Below are 14767 nucleotides of genomic sequence, written 5' to 3'. Positions count from 1 at the left end.
ATTTACGTGAGGTGAATAGGAGCAATAAAATCCGATCACGCATTCTGTTATCCTCGCTGTCACAGAAAGCGCGGCTCATGGTTGCGTAGTGAACCTCTCAAGCGCTTTTGAAAGAACAAAGAAGCACCTTGACTTGCGTTTTTTTATGTGACATGTGAACGGGCCCTTAAGGGTTAACATCAATAATCAAACAAATATAAAACTAAGTAAATAAAAAATTTTCTGCGGGCCGGATAATGTTATATTTTTGACAGCAGACGCAGGAGTTTAAGACCACTGCATAAGTTCCTCTTAAAGAGCACCTATCGTTCGATTCACATTTTTTAATTTGGTATGTGTGTGTATTAGTACATGTTAATGATATGCAAAAGGTACAAACCCCAAAGTAAACGATGACGCGAGTTATTGTCTCCAACGTAAATCTCTGTTCTTGGACTACAACAAACACATGGATTGTAGGCAACAGTTTACTTCCTGGAATTGGTGATGAAGACAAGACATTATCATAATTACAAAAATGTACAATATGTGGAAAATAATGTGTTTTTAACCAACAAATAACAATGAAATAGGTGCATTACTTTTGCTACAGTTAGGCCTGGCTTGGACTCTGGGGTTGTGCTGCAGTGTATACCAGGGATGCCACAATTCTCAATATAATATTGAACCGTTCGGTACGACCTCCACCGTCCAATACAAATGTGAATTGCTGTTTTTTGGTTGTATGCGTCCAAATCTGTCCAATTTATTATTCCCTGTGCATGTTTGTGTGTCTGCAAATCCACATGCCTCCCCACGAATAAATATCACTATGCGCTAAATAGGGGTGTGAAGAGATCTCGTCCGAATAATTATATCACGAGATTTCTCGTGGAGGTGAAATACTGGCCGTTTCTCAAATAAAAGACTGCATCCTTCGGAGGTCGCATTTCTAAACTGCATTAACATCATAAAGACTGTCTTATTAGCAGGGCCTGAAATTAACTTTTTTGACCACCAGCCACTGTGGCAGGTGGATTTAGAAATCCACCTGCCACAGAGACTTTTTACCAGCCAGTTTTTTTTTTTCCCGAATAGTGAATTATAACACTGTCTTTATTGTATGAATTAAATATAAAAAAAATTCAGAGCTACAAAAGTGAATTTCTCTTTGTCTTAGGTTGTTTGATTAACATTAATGACACAGACTTAAGTAGGTTAATTGAGGTTACTGTCTCTTTAAGACCAGCACAGACTGGTTTTTGACTCTCTATACATACACTTAAGACATAAAGAAATGTTTTATTAGAAAATGAATACTGTTGAGATCATTTTGTTTATGTGCCCTGTCAAGAGCAGAAAGATTTTATGTTCGCATGCTTTTAGGAATGCGTCTCTCCGATGTGCCCTATTGAGTCCCCTTAAACCTGGCACGCACACAGAGACAGAGGGGGCACAAACTGCGCACATAAACGCCGCACATACGTTGTTTTTCATTACTATATTCGCAAAATGTATGTTAATGTACTACAGTATAAGGCATAGTAGCGCAACTCTCTCTAAAGTTTACACATCAAGAGTTCTGATCCGTCACAGCAGCACTATACATCTGTGCAACTGCGATTGTACAGTAGCCTATGTCAGCATTGCATTCTCTTCCCATCTCACCACCAGTTTAATACTTACTCGCACATCCAAACGTAGTCAGAGAAGTGCCTCATCTTCTTTCCAATCGCATGAACGTTGCGAAACAGCAGCCGCATCCTCTCAATGAATCACTCAATTTGCATCGGTGATATGCGCAGGTTGATAAGAAATGAGCGGGTGCCGGTTACGAGTCATCCAAAAATATTTTACTGATATTCAGGCCGCGGTCAAGTTTAAAAACTATTTTGAACAATTGCGGGCGGGGCGGGTTAGTTGAAAATGTCGGTCTGGAGTGGGTTGTTTATACAATGACCCGCGCATCTCTGATTCGCATTGGCTACCCGCCAATGTGGCTGGTAGATTGACAGTGTTACCCGCCAATTGCAAAATCCACCCGCATTTGGCGCGTGGTCGGGTGTTAATTTCATGCCCTGCTTATTAGAGAATATTAACAGTTATAAAGTTAACTAATTATTTAGTTAATCGCGAATTGTTGTAATTCTCATGTCTCGTCTCGTCTCGTGGATTAAGTGTCTAGTCACACCCCTAGCGCTAAAGGTACAGGTGCTTTACGTTGCTTGTGATGCTGGTGTTAGATTTCACACACTCTACCAAGGTGAGTGGAGAAGCGAGACACCAATGCTTTTATTTCTGTAGGATGGGTTGATTATATTATCACGAGTAGATTACATTCAAAGTCAATGCAAAGAGACGAATAGATGCAAATTCATGTGGGGAGATGCGAATGACGCGAGCATGTGCTATGAAAATTTTCAACTTAAGCGGAGAATTCCCACGACGCAAAGTTAAATCCTGAGAGTTATCTATTGCGAGGGATGAGATATGAATATATGGTGTACTGTGTTAGGGGCTGGTGCGTATGTTTATTTGAAGAGTTTCGTTGCAAAACGAGATAATTTTTTGCTTGTGTATTCCAATTAATATCAATTCAACTGCAGTTGGTTTGTTTTGATTTAAATCTTTATAACTTAAAAAATACAGCTAAATAGCACCATAAAACAAAATAATAACATAATAATAAAAATGTTTTGACAAAAATGTTAAAAACGGAGTTATCTCGTTTTGCAACGAAACTCTTCATTTTCAAAAATATTATCAAAAGTTGATTTTTACGTAAACTTCCAAATATTCAAAAGCAAAACAAAAAGTTTTACAAAAATGTATTTAAGTCATTAAAATAATGGCACTCTATGTTTTATCTGCGCTGAAAGTTGAACAATTTTCAACTTCGGGTGAAACACTGACGTTTTGGTGTACACATCCCCTAACTGTATTGTTGCATCCCTAGTGTAGACAGACCTAACTGGAGTCATATGTAACAAATGCTTGGCTTCCAACATTCCCTCCTTGATTGGGATTTCTGGATAGTACTGGAGTATCTTTCTTTGGTTCATCAAGCTCCTATTATATGACATCACTGCTCATTTGCATAAAATGAGTAGTATCACTGTCGTTCATGTCACCTCTCATTGAAAATAAGTGACTTCTGTTTGCTTTGCTATTGTGTATCTTGGTCTGTGTGTAATATTAAAACAATAGTTTTCTCTCACAAACATATCACTCCAGAAATACACTTTTTTGTTAATATATACATCTTTTTCTCTCTGTCAGCCTACAGAGAAAGCTGCAGTTTTCAGTTAGCAACAGTTTGTGCACCATATGTCAGAATCCTAACTGATCTCTTTTGTTTGATAAACACGCTCTCATGTTTGTTGTAAAGCAGATGTAATGATGGCTGGACTATCGTGGAGGAAGAATATCAGGAAATATATTAGATTGATTGTTTTGCCGGGTACATAACCTTGTTGCCTAGTAACGGACGTACAGTGAGCCGGATGGGTGGGCTGTGCTGGTGACATCAGAGTTAAAGAGCACAAGCCCCTTCATACTCAGGGTTATTACTCTATTCCTCCATCAAAGGCTTCTTTAAAAAATACAAAAACTTAAATTTTGTTCTTTAGTGTCATTGGAGTTGCATTTGTTCCTCAGACACCACTTTTGTGCGCAAGCTGTCACCCTGTTGTGTTTCGCCCGGTTGTTTTGAAAGCATTTTGCGAACGTGCTGTCACAGTCTTTGGGCTTCTTCTTGAGATGTGGCTCAGCATGAAAGGGAGCGAGACATAAAACGCAGAGTAAGACAAGCTACTAAAGTGCCAGTTGCTGGCGAGTTGATCTCAGTATGTTCAAGGACTGAATTTGATTATCTTCACACAGCTATGAGAGTTTCCATGTCATTGTGCAAGGTGACGTCCTACTGGCTTTCATGGTCATACAACAAGCTCCAAAATACTTTTCTGCCACATTTACCCATGGCAGGAGGTTTGAATAACTTTAGCAGTTATAAATACTTATTGTTGGCCATTAAAATATACTTTGCACTTTTTAAGAAGAATGTCTCTTCCTATCACAATAGGGATATTTTAATGATACGTCTTCCTAGTCTGAGGCATAAAATGCTGCAGAAACACTTTTTGGAGGGTGGTTGTTGGTGTGGTCAGTTTATTCACTCGGCAGTTTCATTATTATTTGTAATTTACAGTATGTGTGTTGATCTCAGGTGAGAAACCTCTTACAGGGTCTTCTGTATTTTTAGGGCTGCAACTAACATTTGTTTTCATAATCGATTAATCGTATGATTATTTATTTAATTTTCTATTAATTGACTAATCGTATAAAAACATACATATAACTCAATTATATATTTTTTACTTATTAAAAAGCTAAATAAGGTACTAAATTTGGGTATTCATGTGTGGAAGTGTACTTTTGTGCAAAAAAGTGCAAAAGCCACACACTGCTGTATAGTTTTACAAATATAATATTTTGATTTTGATATTAAGCCTTAAATAACAAAAGTTTGTGCAGCTTTTAAATAGTAAAACATCTTTAATTGTCAAACATAAACAAACAAAATGAACTGAGTTTTCAGGGATGTGTTTGTGAGGAAATTTTGCCATCGATTAATAAACTCACTTTTATATTTAACTTTAGACCTTGATAAAAATTAACATTATTCATTATTAACTAAATACTGTAAACCAGCCATTATGATAAGAAAGTGATATACGTGCCTTGTTACAGTAATAAAAACCTGGTTTTCCCCCTTACTTTAAAACAGAGTTTGTGGTTTTTATACTGTGGATTTTTATGCTATGTTTGTTTCGCGATTAATCGTTAGCAGAATAAAAGTTTTTGTTTACATCATATATGTGTGTGAACTGTGTATAATAACTTTGTATAAATAAATGTACACACATGCATGTATGTGTTTTAGAAATGTTTACATGTGTATATACATTTGTATATTTATGTATAATTTATATTATATATAAATATAAAACTTAATATATACATTTTTTTTCTTAAAATTATACATGAATGTGTTCATATTTATATATATACATATTTATTATACACAGTTTACACACATATGTGATGTAAACAAAAACTTTTATTCTGCTAAAGATTAATCCCGATTAATTGATTAGCATCCCTAGTCCAAAAGCATCTCAGTGACTTTTTACAGCCAAAATACCAACAACTAATGAACCAAATCCTTTCCTCTCTAGCCCGCAGAAACAGTTTAAAAGTAGCCCAATTAAGAATTCGGCCGAAAGGCCGAGGACCTGGCAACAAGAAGAAGAAGATTATAAATGTGCAGCTAGTGTTGGATCACTTTATACCCGAACCCTGTGCAGTCTGCAGCTCCACACGCAGCAGTCAGACAGAAAGAAACCCCACTGGCCTGGCAACTAATTTGGCGAGCTGCTCCATTTGTTTTACTTTGTTATCTGAAGACACCCAGGTAACCGCTAAAATGACTAAAATTATTTAGAATTGACTGACATGTCTGTCTCAACGAACATTAACCTACCACCAGCCACACAATGTCGCAAGCAGGGTCAAACAGAAGAGAGGTTTGAAAAGAACTTTGACGCTCACACGCGAGAGAGTTCGGGTCCACCCTTTAAAAACACATTCATTTTAAATTACCCGAAACCTGATGCCACTAATATTATACCCGACTGTCCGAAGCACACGTGAAACTTTTAGACCCGAACCCGATTGGGACTCGGGTCGGACCTCAGGTTTTCGGATCTAAGGGGGCGTGCACACCAAAGCTTTTACGCCCGCGGCTGGCGTATGTTTTCAATTGTTTCCAATGGAAGCTTGGCGTTTCTCAAATAAGCCAAAACCGCTGAAAACCGGCACCTGGCGGTTTTTCCGTGCTGAGAGTTGAATAATATTCAACTTTGGGTGAAAGGCTCCGCTCGTCAATGTCAGTTCTCACACGGCTGTCCAATCATAGTGGAGGAGGGGCGGGACATTACAACAGCAACCAACCGGCTCACAGCTAAAGTATCACAGCTACCAAAGTGCTCAGCTGAAGAAAGCTGGCACTCAGCTGAAAAACAGCTGGCATTCGGCGTTGTCAAGGCGTTTTCAGCCGCGTTTAAAAGTTTTGGTGTGCACAACCCCTAAGTGGACCCGTGAAGACCTTTAACGCACGCTTTATAAATAAGGTCCCCTGCATGTCGAAATGAAGTTGTTACTCTCCAACTCCAGTTATCAACCATTTTTGTAGTTTGTTTGTAAGAAGGTGATCGTCATTCCCTGACTCTTTTGTGATTAAACACTTTTTGAAGCAATGCTTAACAACAATGATTGTTTAAATGTCAATGTGGTTTCACCACCAGCTTTTTGTTTTTTTAAAGTTGCCAGTCAGCGCCAGCATTTTTCATGATTTTCCCAAAAATGTAAAAAACATGAATTTGTTAACTAAGCTGCTGGAACCTGTGAATGCAGAAACGAGCGAGGATGTTTGTTTCTACCCGAACATAACATTTGAGTTTGATTGTAGCCGCTAGGGGGCTACTCAGGTTGCAGCTGTAGTTAGGACTATATAGTGTTGCTTTAAACAAAACTTTCCATTTGCTCTCTATTTAATCTCATTGATGTGTAGTGTAGGAGAAATAACACAATCATAAAAATCTATACATATTTTACAAGGTGGCTAATCTGTATTGAATAGTATGACCACATTTGTATATGTACGATTTGCCTTTGCCCCCGTGACGTTCTTATAATAATTTTTGCTTGATTTATTTGGTACAAATTCATACTAATTAGCAAAGTCGTAAAATATGCATGAATTCCTGTAAGATGGGATCGATTTTTTTATGGCAATTCCTCTGGGCTGAGAGTATACTGTATTCAGACTTCTGTATTAAATGTGCAGTCGAATATTAAACTGTATTTATTTAGGCATAGATGAATAATATGAGTTCTGTACATGGTAATGACATATTGTGAGCCTTAAACACAATAGTTGCCTGCTACTTATGTAAACCTCATGCAAGCAAAAGACACCAAACTTAACATAACACCAATCTGTGACGTTACAGTTAATATGTACAACCCCAAAATTAAATTGCACATTAAATTAATTAAAACGTTGTAACAATGCTTAAAACAAAGTTGTGACTGCTGCTGAGTTAGCGCTATATGCTAGTGTTACGACTGAAGTTCTACTATTGACATTCCAGTTACGTTTTGCAAGTCCATACTGAAAAAAAAAACACAAACTTCCAGAATCGTTAATAATCTCCAAACAATTGATTATTCCTCAAATTCTGTATCTTCATCTGATACAGTCTCAAACATAAGATCTGTTTACACACACACAGAGCTACTGAACTGTGCTACTCTGAGAAACAGCCAATCAGAGTAGAGCTCAACATTATTATTCATGGCCTTTTCAAATAACATTTCATTCTGAAGGCAAATCCAAGGGTTGTAAATGGACATGTAAACTGTCTCTGGATCATTTTTGCACTTAATAAAGCCACATACCTTCTATGTATATATCAGAGAACAATTTAACAGATTATTACAATGCATTCTTTGGCACCTTTAAATTAAAAATGTCCATATTTCTTCCATGAAAACATGCCAGATAGATTTGTAGTAGTCTATGAGTTTGGAAAGAAACTCTACAATTGCCTCCAGTGTGTGGTGGTGTAGATCTCCCAGCATTCACTGATGGCTCTTCAAAAGATGAAGCATCTGTCCTGTGCTGTTCCCTGACCCTCATTCACTCAGATCAAACATCTCATCTGTGAGGCGCTACAGAGATGCCATTGTAAGAGCCTGTCGTGTTGAAGTGTAGAGAGCTTATAATTCTAAAAACAGACATGTCATATCAGAGGAACTGTACTAGAGAGTCACACGGGTTACTCTTCCTGCTATTTTCAGCCCGGTTTGATAAATCGAGTGCGTTTATAAGTGACTCAATCTGAGATTTCACACCGCTGCTGGTATGTCAGTCTGTATTGTTCAATAAGCTGGTTTTATTTCATCTCTCTCTTACACAGATGAGTGCAGTTGACAGCTCCTGTTGGGGTTCCTCTGAAGGTCAGAACTTGGTTCACATTCTGCAGAAACTGGCGCTGCCTACCAGGTATGTTATTTAGGACAGGCTCCCCTTCAGCCAGCGGCCCTCATCTACCAGCACGGGTCCCCCGGTCGGGTCTCTCTCTATGACCCTTTACTTTGATCCATTCATGTCGAAGGCCAATGCGTGGGCTTCTGATGAGAGCTCGGGCCTCACCCGTAGATTGATACTGGCTTATTGTGGCCGCAAGACCCCTCCTCCTCCTTCTCCTTGTGTTGAAATGAGAAGGCATCCCTTTGAAGTCGGCCAACCAAGCTTGCGAGGCAAAACTTCAGCAATATTGGGTTCTTGGCAAAGCTGTGATAAACTGTTGAAAAGAACGCATTGCTGAAAGACTGCATCACTGTTAGACTCACTGATAGGCATTTTTAATGAAACTAAATATAAAATTAGTTTAGACTTAACTTTTTCGCTATAACAGAAAATCTTAATTTACTGTTGTTAACCAGCTAGCATTTTTATAGGTTACTGTTGAATTTGTAAAACAAGCAACAGGATGAATCTGACCTTAAATCTCCATTTTGGGTAAATTTGGGTCTTTATATTTATACATTTTGCAGTCAGTTGCACTCATATCCAGGTTATTTTATACTTAAAGGAATATTACACTTTCATAAAAAAATTAACTCAACCCCATGTCATCCAAGATATTTATGTCTTTCTTTGGAAAGAAAGAAATTTAGTTTTTAAGGGAAAATATTCCAGGATGACATAGGGGTGAGTACATTTTTTAATGAAAGTGGAATAAACCTTTAATAAATGTTTAAAGGAAAACACCAAATTTTTTCAATATTTTATTATGTTCTTACCTCAACTTAGACAAATTAATATAAACGTATCTTTTTTCAATTTTTGTACAGCGCGTTGTGAAAGTGTTAGCATTTAGCCTAGCGCCATTCATTCCTTAGGATCCAAACAGGGATGAATTAAGAAGCCACCAAACACTTTCATGTTTTCCCTATTTAAAGACGGCTAGATGCGAAGTTACACAAGTAAGTATGGTGGAACAAAATAAAATGATGTAATTTTTAAGGGGATAAAAAATGAGAACTATATTGTATGGAGGAAGAGCACTTAGTTTGCAACACTTCGACCTCGGGTGCAGTAATATTGACGGAAGATTGAGCGAGGGGGGAGTAGTTAGGTGTGATGATGCTACTGCGCACCGAGGTCGAAGGTATGTATAAAAATTTAGGTAAGAACATAGTAAAATATGGAAAATCTGTGGTGTTTTCCTTTAATTTTGTAATGCAGTGCAGAATTAAATTATAAATTAACTTTCATGTTCACTATAATAGAACCGTATAAATATGCATAATATCAAGGATTAGTTTGATTCTTGGCAGTATATAGGGACTGTCTTGCTTTAATGTATGTAGGTACCTCAGAAAAGTATTTGCTTGCTTTCTGAATAATATTGGTATATAATTAGCTCAGGTCTGGCTCACCTGTACTCCACTGTATTCATTTGGCAAGCAGTTTTTAAACATGTAATTAATTTAAGGTGAAATTCACAGTGGCTGCATCCGTAATATCTGTGGACAAAGCAGTTATCTTATTTTAGCAGGTCTGCATTTGGCAATGCCATCTAATTACCATATTCATGAAGTAAACAACCATCATGAATAACTTTTGACTATAAGATAATGTATTAACCCATGAATTATCCAGTTGTGATACAAGAACACATAAGGGTGTGTTATGGTTTAAAGTTGATCAATTACCAATCTTAGAATGGCATGACAATATCAGCTATTGGAATTACAGGTCAATTTACTGACTAATGAATTAAAGAAATTAACTCGAGGGACCTCATTTATAAAGCATGGGTACGCACAGATTTGAGTGTTTGTGTACACAAAAATATACGGCAAAGTTCATATTTGTGACCTGGAACCACAAAACCAGTCATAAGTTGCAAAGTTATATTTTTAGCAATAGCCAACAATACATTGTATGGGTCAAAAGTATTTTTCTTTTATGCCAAAAATCATTAGGATAAGTAAAGCTCATGTTCAATGAGGATAAATTGAAAATTTTCTAGCGTTATTATATCAAACAAGGATTTATCATTAGTAATATATGTTGCCAAGGACTTCATTTGGCAACTTTGAAGGTGATTTTATCAATATTTAGATTTTTTTTGCACCCTCGGATTCCAGATTTTTAAATAGTTATATCTCGAGCTAAATATTGTCCTATCCTAACAAACCATGCATCAATGGAAAGCTTATTTATTTATTTGAAATCTAGATTTAAAAAAAGGTAACCCTCATGACTGTTTTTTGTGTTCTAGAGTCACATTTATAAAACGGTCTTTGAACTTTGAAACGTGCTTAGCATCACGTTAGGATCTGCACAGACGTTGGCACATTTGAATATCCAAATGCTGCAAGAAATTTAAGCCATTTCAAAAGGATTTAAACATTGACAGGTGATATTTTATGTCAATGACATTAATATGCATTGTTTAAAGGCGAAGACCTGAAACTGTTGGGTCATTCTACAGAAACGTCAACTTTTGGTATGGCAAGATGTCTTAAAATTAATTTATTTTTCTAACATTTAAACTTAGACCACATTATTAGATTACTCTTTGACTTTATAAGTACATATAAATGACAGCTTAATAATTTTTTATTTTTGTGTGCATCTACTTCAAGACTGCGTAGACCTTTATTTTTTCACTGGTGTTACCTTACTTCTTTAGCTATATTAAAGGTGTTTATGAAATATTATTTGTAGCTTTAAAGCTTAATTCTTAAGTGTAGCAGAATTCAATGAATTAAAAATGTATCATCATGCCACATGTGAAAGATTTTATTTAATGCAAAAGAAAAAAAAACACAGTAACACCAGTGACACAACAAATCACCAGTCACCGGTGTTACTGATTTTCACTGCTGTTACCCATAAGGAAGGTAACACCAGTGACAATATTCATGAAAACTACATTTTACAAAATTTCTGCTGCAAAGTATCAAACCACATGTTGTCAATCATTGTATATTCACTAAATGAAGTAGTTTAATCCATTTGTATTCTAGTTTTTGCAATTAATAAACAATAAAGGAGGTCATACCAGTGACTTAAACTAAAAGCTGAAATCATGAGATAAATGAGAAGATTTCTGATAACTGTAAAGAGACAGTGGACTTAAATGGGCGTCTCTTCATAGATCTCCAAGAAATTGAAAGAAGAAAGTCAAGTGATGTCATCAGTGTGATTTTTATTTAAAAAAAATAAGAGCTTTTTGTTAAACAGTAACACCAGTGACACAACTCCAGGGGACCACTACTTTCATTATATATTTTATAATATTTATTTAGCATTTTGTCTTTTAATGTAATTTCCAGAGGTGTATAATACTGAAGTATTTTAGTTACATTTTCCAAGCATCTGTGCTTTATCAGAGTGTTTGTCTTGGGAAAAAATTTACTTTACTAAAAAATGTTCACTACATTCTAAAGCATAGAATCATACTGTGTATGCATTATATATTGCATATTAAAATTGATGTAAGGCCTAATTACATAAAAATTGTGTACTTTTACTTTCTTGAGTAAAAGTACGAAAACATTTTTTACTTAAGTAAAAGTACAAAAAATTACTAGATGTTTAATGTACTTAAATATTAAATATAAACCAAAAACTTGAAATTATGAAATGTAGTGGAGTAAAAATTATGATAATATGTTTTGGAATGTATGTTTTCCAAAGCAAAACACTAATAAAATACGAATAATTGAAAATTTACTTTTATGTAGAAACTCTGGTAATTTCCATCATAGTTATGGACACATTATTGTATTTTAAATGGAACTCAAAATAAAGCATTTTCCCTCTGTACATGACTGTGGGGACGAGCACTTCTCTGGTGCTTGGAATTCAAATTAATAAAAAGCAAATATTGCAACATTGATGGCTCAAGGCGGTGTAACCCTACAGTCACATTAGCTACAAAAGTAAGCGACATGCACTCACTTGATGGGCGATCCTTGGCTAGTTTATAAAAGTGGTATCAAAAGTCACTTTAGAGGTATTGTTAAGTTACAAGAACGGTGTTTTTGGATTTAAAAGTATTTATTTCTGAATAAAAGTAACAAAATATATGAGATAAAATGCCAAACTTATCAGATATATACATAAATACCCATTTTCCGCGATCTTGAATTATTTTCTCAGACTCGACCACAGACCTACGTCACGCTGCTCCTTCACTCCGATTGGCAGTCGCATCGCTCAGCATTTGCATAAAATAGCCTGCTTGTCTAGTTTGGCCCCGCCTTCGTCGCTGGCAAACGGCCACTCCCATTGAAAGTGTATGGTAGCCTGTCGCTCTTTCTCGGTTTCTTGTAGCTAATGTGACTGGCGGGGTAATTGTTCAAATAACAGGGTTTCATTTTAAAATACAAAAAAAATTTCTTTCAAGTGTAATATTTCTGTAAAGAATATTTTCTGTAAAGAAAAATGGACATTTCCGTAGAATGACCCTTTTTAGCTGCACACAATTTCATGATAATTTGCGATTTATAGATTCCACTTCTTAAAGCGTTTGCTCTGAATCACACGTCCATGCTTTTGAAAAAGGATCGCAAGACCAAATTTAAGATTTTATAAATGACACCCCAGGATCCTAATGTTTTAAAATTCTTCCTTTCCAGGCACCAGTCTGACATGACAGTGGAATCACTCGCTGCAGAGATTCTGAAAGCCATTGGATCGTGAAACCTACAAAACGTTTTTTATCTTGGTACTTCATGTATATTTGCACTTATTTAATGAATGATCCCCCAAAAAATCTAGTGTCTCCTGAATTGTCAAAGACTGTAAAGCACGGAGCCTATAAACTAATGATTGTTAATTTATTTGCTTTGAGATTAAACTGAGTTTGTTAATCGCTATAATTTTTGCCTATACAAGTTTATATGCACTCCAGAAATTTCAAATAAAAAAATATGCACACAAAATAAGATAAATTTAGGTCCATTTTATTGTTTAGCCAGGTCAAAACAAAGTCTTCAACCAATATTGCAGGCTACAATAATTAGGGGTTCTTTTCAAAACCTTTCTAAAGCTACCATCAAATAAAAGAAACAAAAGATCAAGACAAGAGAAAAAAAAAAGAAACAGAAAATGGCCCCGACTGATTGCAAACCCTTTGGAACATGATTTTATTAAAGCAAGAGAGCTGAATATTTGGACTTCTCCAATTCTTGGTTTTATACAAAAGCTACACAATGTTACATTTGATCAGAATACAATTCAACTGATTAATTAGTGTTCTACACCATAAACTTGATAAAATCTCCATGGATCATTAGCACTATAACTCAACACTATGAGACGGTGGAAAGGAATACAAAGTTCTGCAAAATAAAAGACGAGTATCATAAAGCAAGCTAGATAAGTACCATTACAGACAGAAATATCCTTTAAAAATAAAAAAGTAATAAAAAGTACAGGCAAGGCTAAGGTCGAAAATTCCATCTTAGGATTTGCTTTTTGGGCTTTCTTCTGTCAATCACACCAATTTCCCACCGAGAGCAGAACAAAAGTTTTACTTCCACGTGTTCCCATAGGAAACTCAGCTTGTATTAGTGTGTCAGGCACTTTCAGAGAAACTAGTCCACTCTCTCTTGAGCCCGCTCAGCAACTCTACAGGCCGAAATCACAATGCAGGTTCATTCAGATCAGACGATACAGCTGCGGCAGAGGAAAAGAAGAAGAATCGGATTAAAATCAGAATGAGGAAAAAAAACTCTACGCTGCTGCGATGACTTCAACCTCGAATTCGGAATGCAGCTCGGATTAGTTCTGCTACTTGCATGCTTCACTCATGCACAGATCAAACGTGACCAGCCGCTCATTTCGAGTGCGTGTTCAGCGTGGTGGTGCCTCACCTAAAAAGTCATTGTATTTACAGATCAGTATCAAACCAGGCCAGCTGATTGCTGTCGCCTGGCGGGAGGCCGTCGATCAGATCCTGGGCGTGGCCGAGGTCGGGCAAACCGTCGACGGGGTAATCTGGTCCAGGGTGGTGCCCGGCCATCTCGTGCTCCATCATGGGGTCCAAGCCCATGGCGTCCTGCCCGTAGCCTCCGGCGTGGAAGGATCTGTAGCTTGGGTCTGCAGACGAGGGCAGTGGGTGAGAGTGGAGAGGAGGGGGTGGAGCACACACACACACACACACACGCGTTAGAATAAGCTCACAACAGCACAACCTCAACCTAACTAAACCAGACTGCACATGTCTTCAACTCCAGGTTTGTTAGGTGTTGGTTGGTAAAGCAGTGGATTAGTATCACACCAAAATGCTCTGCTAGTGTCTGTAAAAAGCGTGAACTTACCATCCGGTCTGTAGCCGAGAGGCTCGCCCTGTGCGCCGATATCAAGCCCCAGATCCCCAGTCTGCAAAAAAGACACGAGGAAAGTAGCATATCAAGCACTCTATCAGTTACACAAATGCCTTTGTGCTCAAGGCTTGTAAAAGCAATAATTGCTCATTAAATTTAAAAACCACATCTGCCACAAAACACGCTGGGAATGTACGGTCTTATATCTACAGCAGGCTCTGGCAAGTACCTCGTTCCAGGTCATGGGCTCCGTTCTGAACAGAGAGCTGGTGAGCTCCACAGACAGGCGTTTCTTGTAGTCCTGAGGCTT

The 14767-nt window shown here is 37.0% G+C and overlaps 2 protein-coding genes across 5 annotated transcripts in view; one reads left to right on the top strand and one right to left on the bottom strand.

The window, feature by feature from the left end:
• Positions 1-13809, top strand: part of ulk4 (unc-51 like kinase 4) — a 174446-nt gene extending 160637 nt beyond the window's left edge. Inside the window, exons 36-37 of the mRNA XM_065270152.2 lie at positions 8022-8107; positions 12766-13809. Of these exons, the coding sequence (XP_065126224.1) occupies positions 8022-8107; positions 12766-12829 (150 nt within the window). The 3' untranslated portion in view covers positions 12830-13809. The remainder of the gene's footprint in view (positions 1-8021; positions 8108-12765) is intronic.
• ctnnb1 (catenin (cadherin-associated protein), beta 1) overlaps positions 13077-14767 on the bottom strand; it is a 16171-nt gene continuing 14480 nt past the window's right edge. For 3 of the 4 annotated variants that reach the window (XM_065270153.2, XM_065270155.2, XM_065270154.2), the window contains 4 exons: positions 14687-14767; positions 14452-14512; positions 14005-14230; positions 13077-13807 (listed from right to left, as the gene is read on the bottom strand). In XM_065270153.2, coding sequence (XP_065126225.1) covers positions 14022-14230; positions 14452-14512; positions 14687-14767 — 351 coding nt within the window. In that variant the 3' untranslated portion in view covers positions 13077-13807; positions 14005-14021. The remainder of the gene's footprint in view (positions 13808-14004; positions 14231-14451; positions 14513-14686) is intronic. The other variant, XM_065270156.2, reaches the window with a different exon arrangement.

This window comes from Paramisgurnus dabryanus, chromosome 13 (genome assembly GCF_030506205.2).
Source record: "Paramisgurnus dabryanus chromosome 13, PD_genome_1.1, whole genome shotgun sequence".
Classification (NCBI taxonomy): domain Eukaryota; kingdom Metazoa; phylum Chordata; class Actinopteri; order Cypriniformes; family Cobitidae; genus Paramisgurnus; species Paramisgurnus dabryanus.
This window is presented reverse-complemented; position numbering and strand designations above follow the sequence as displayed.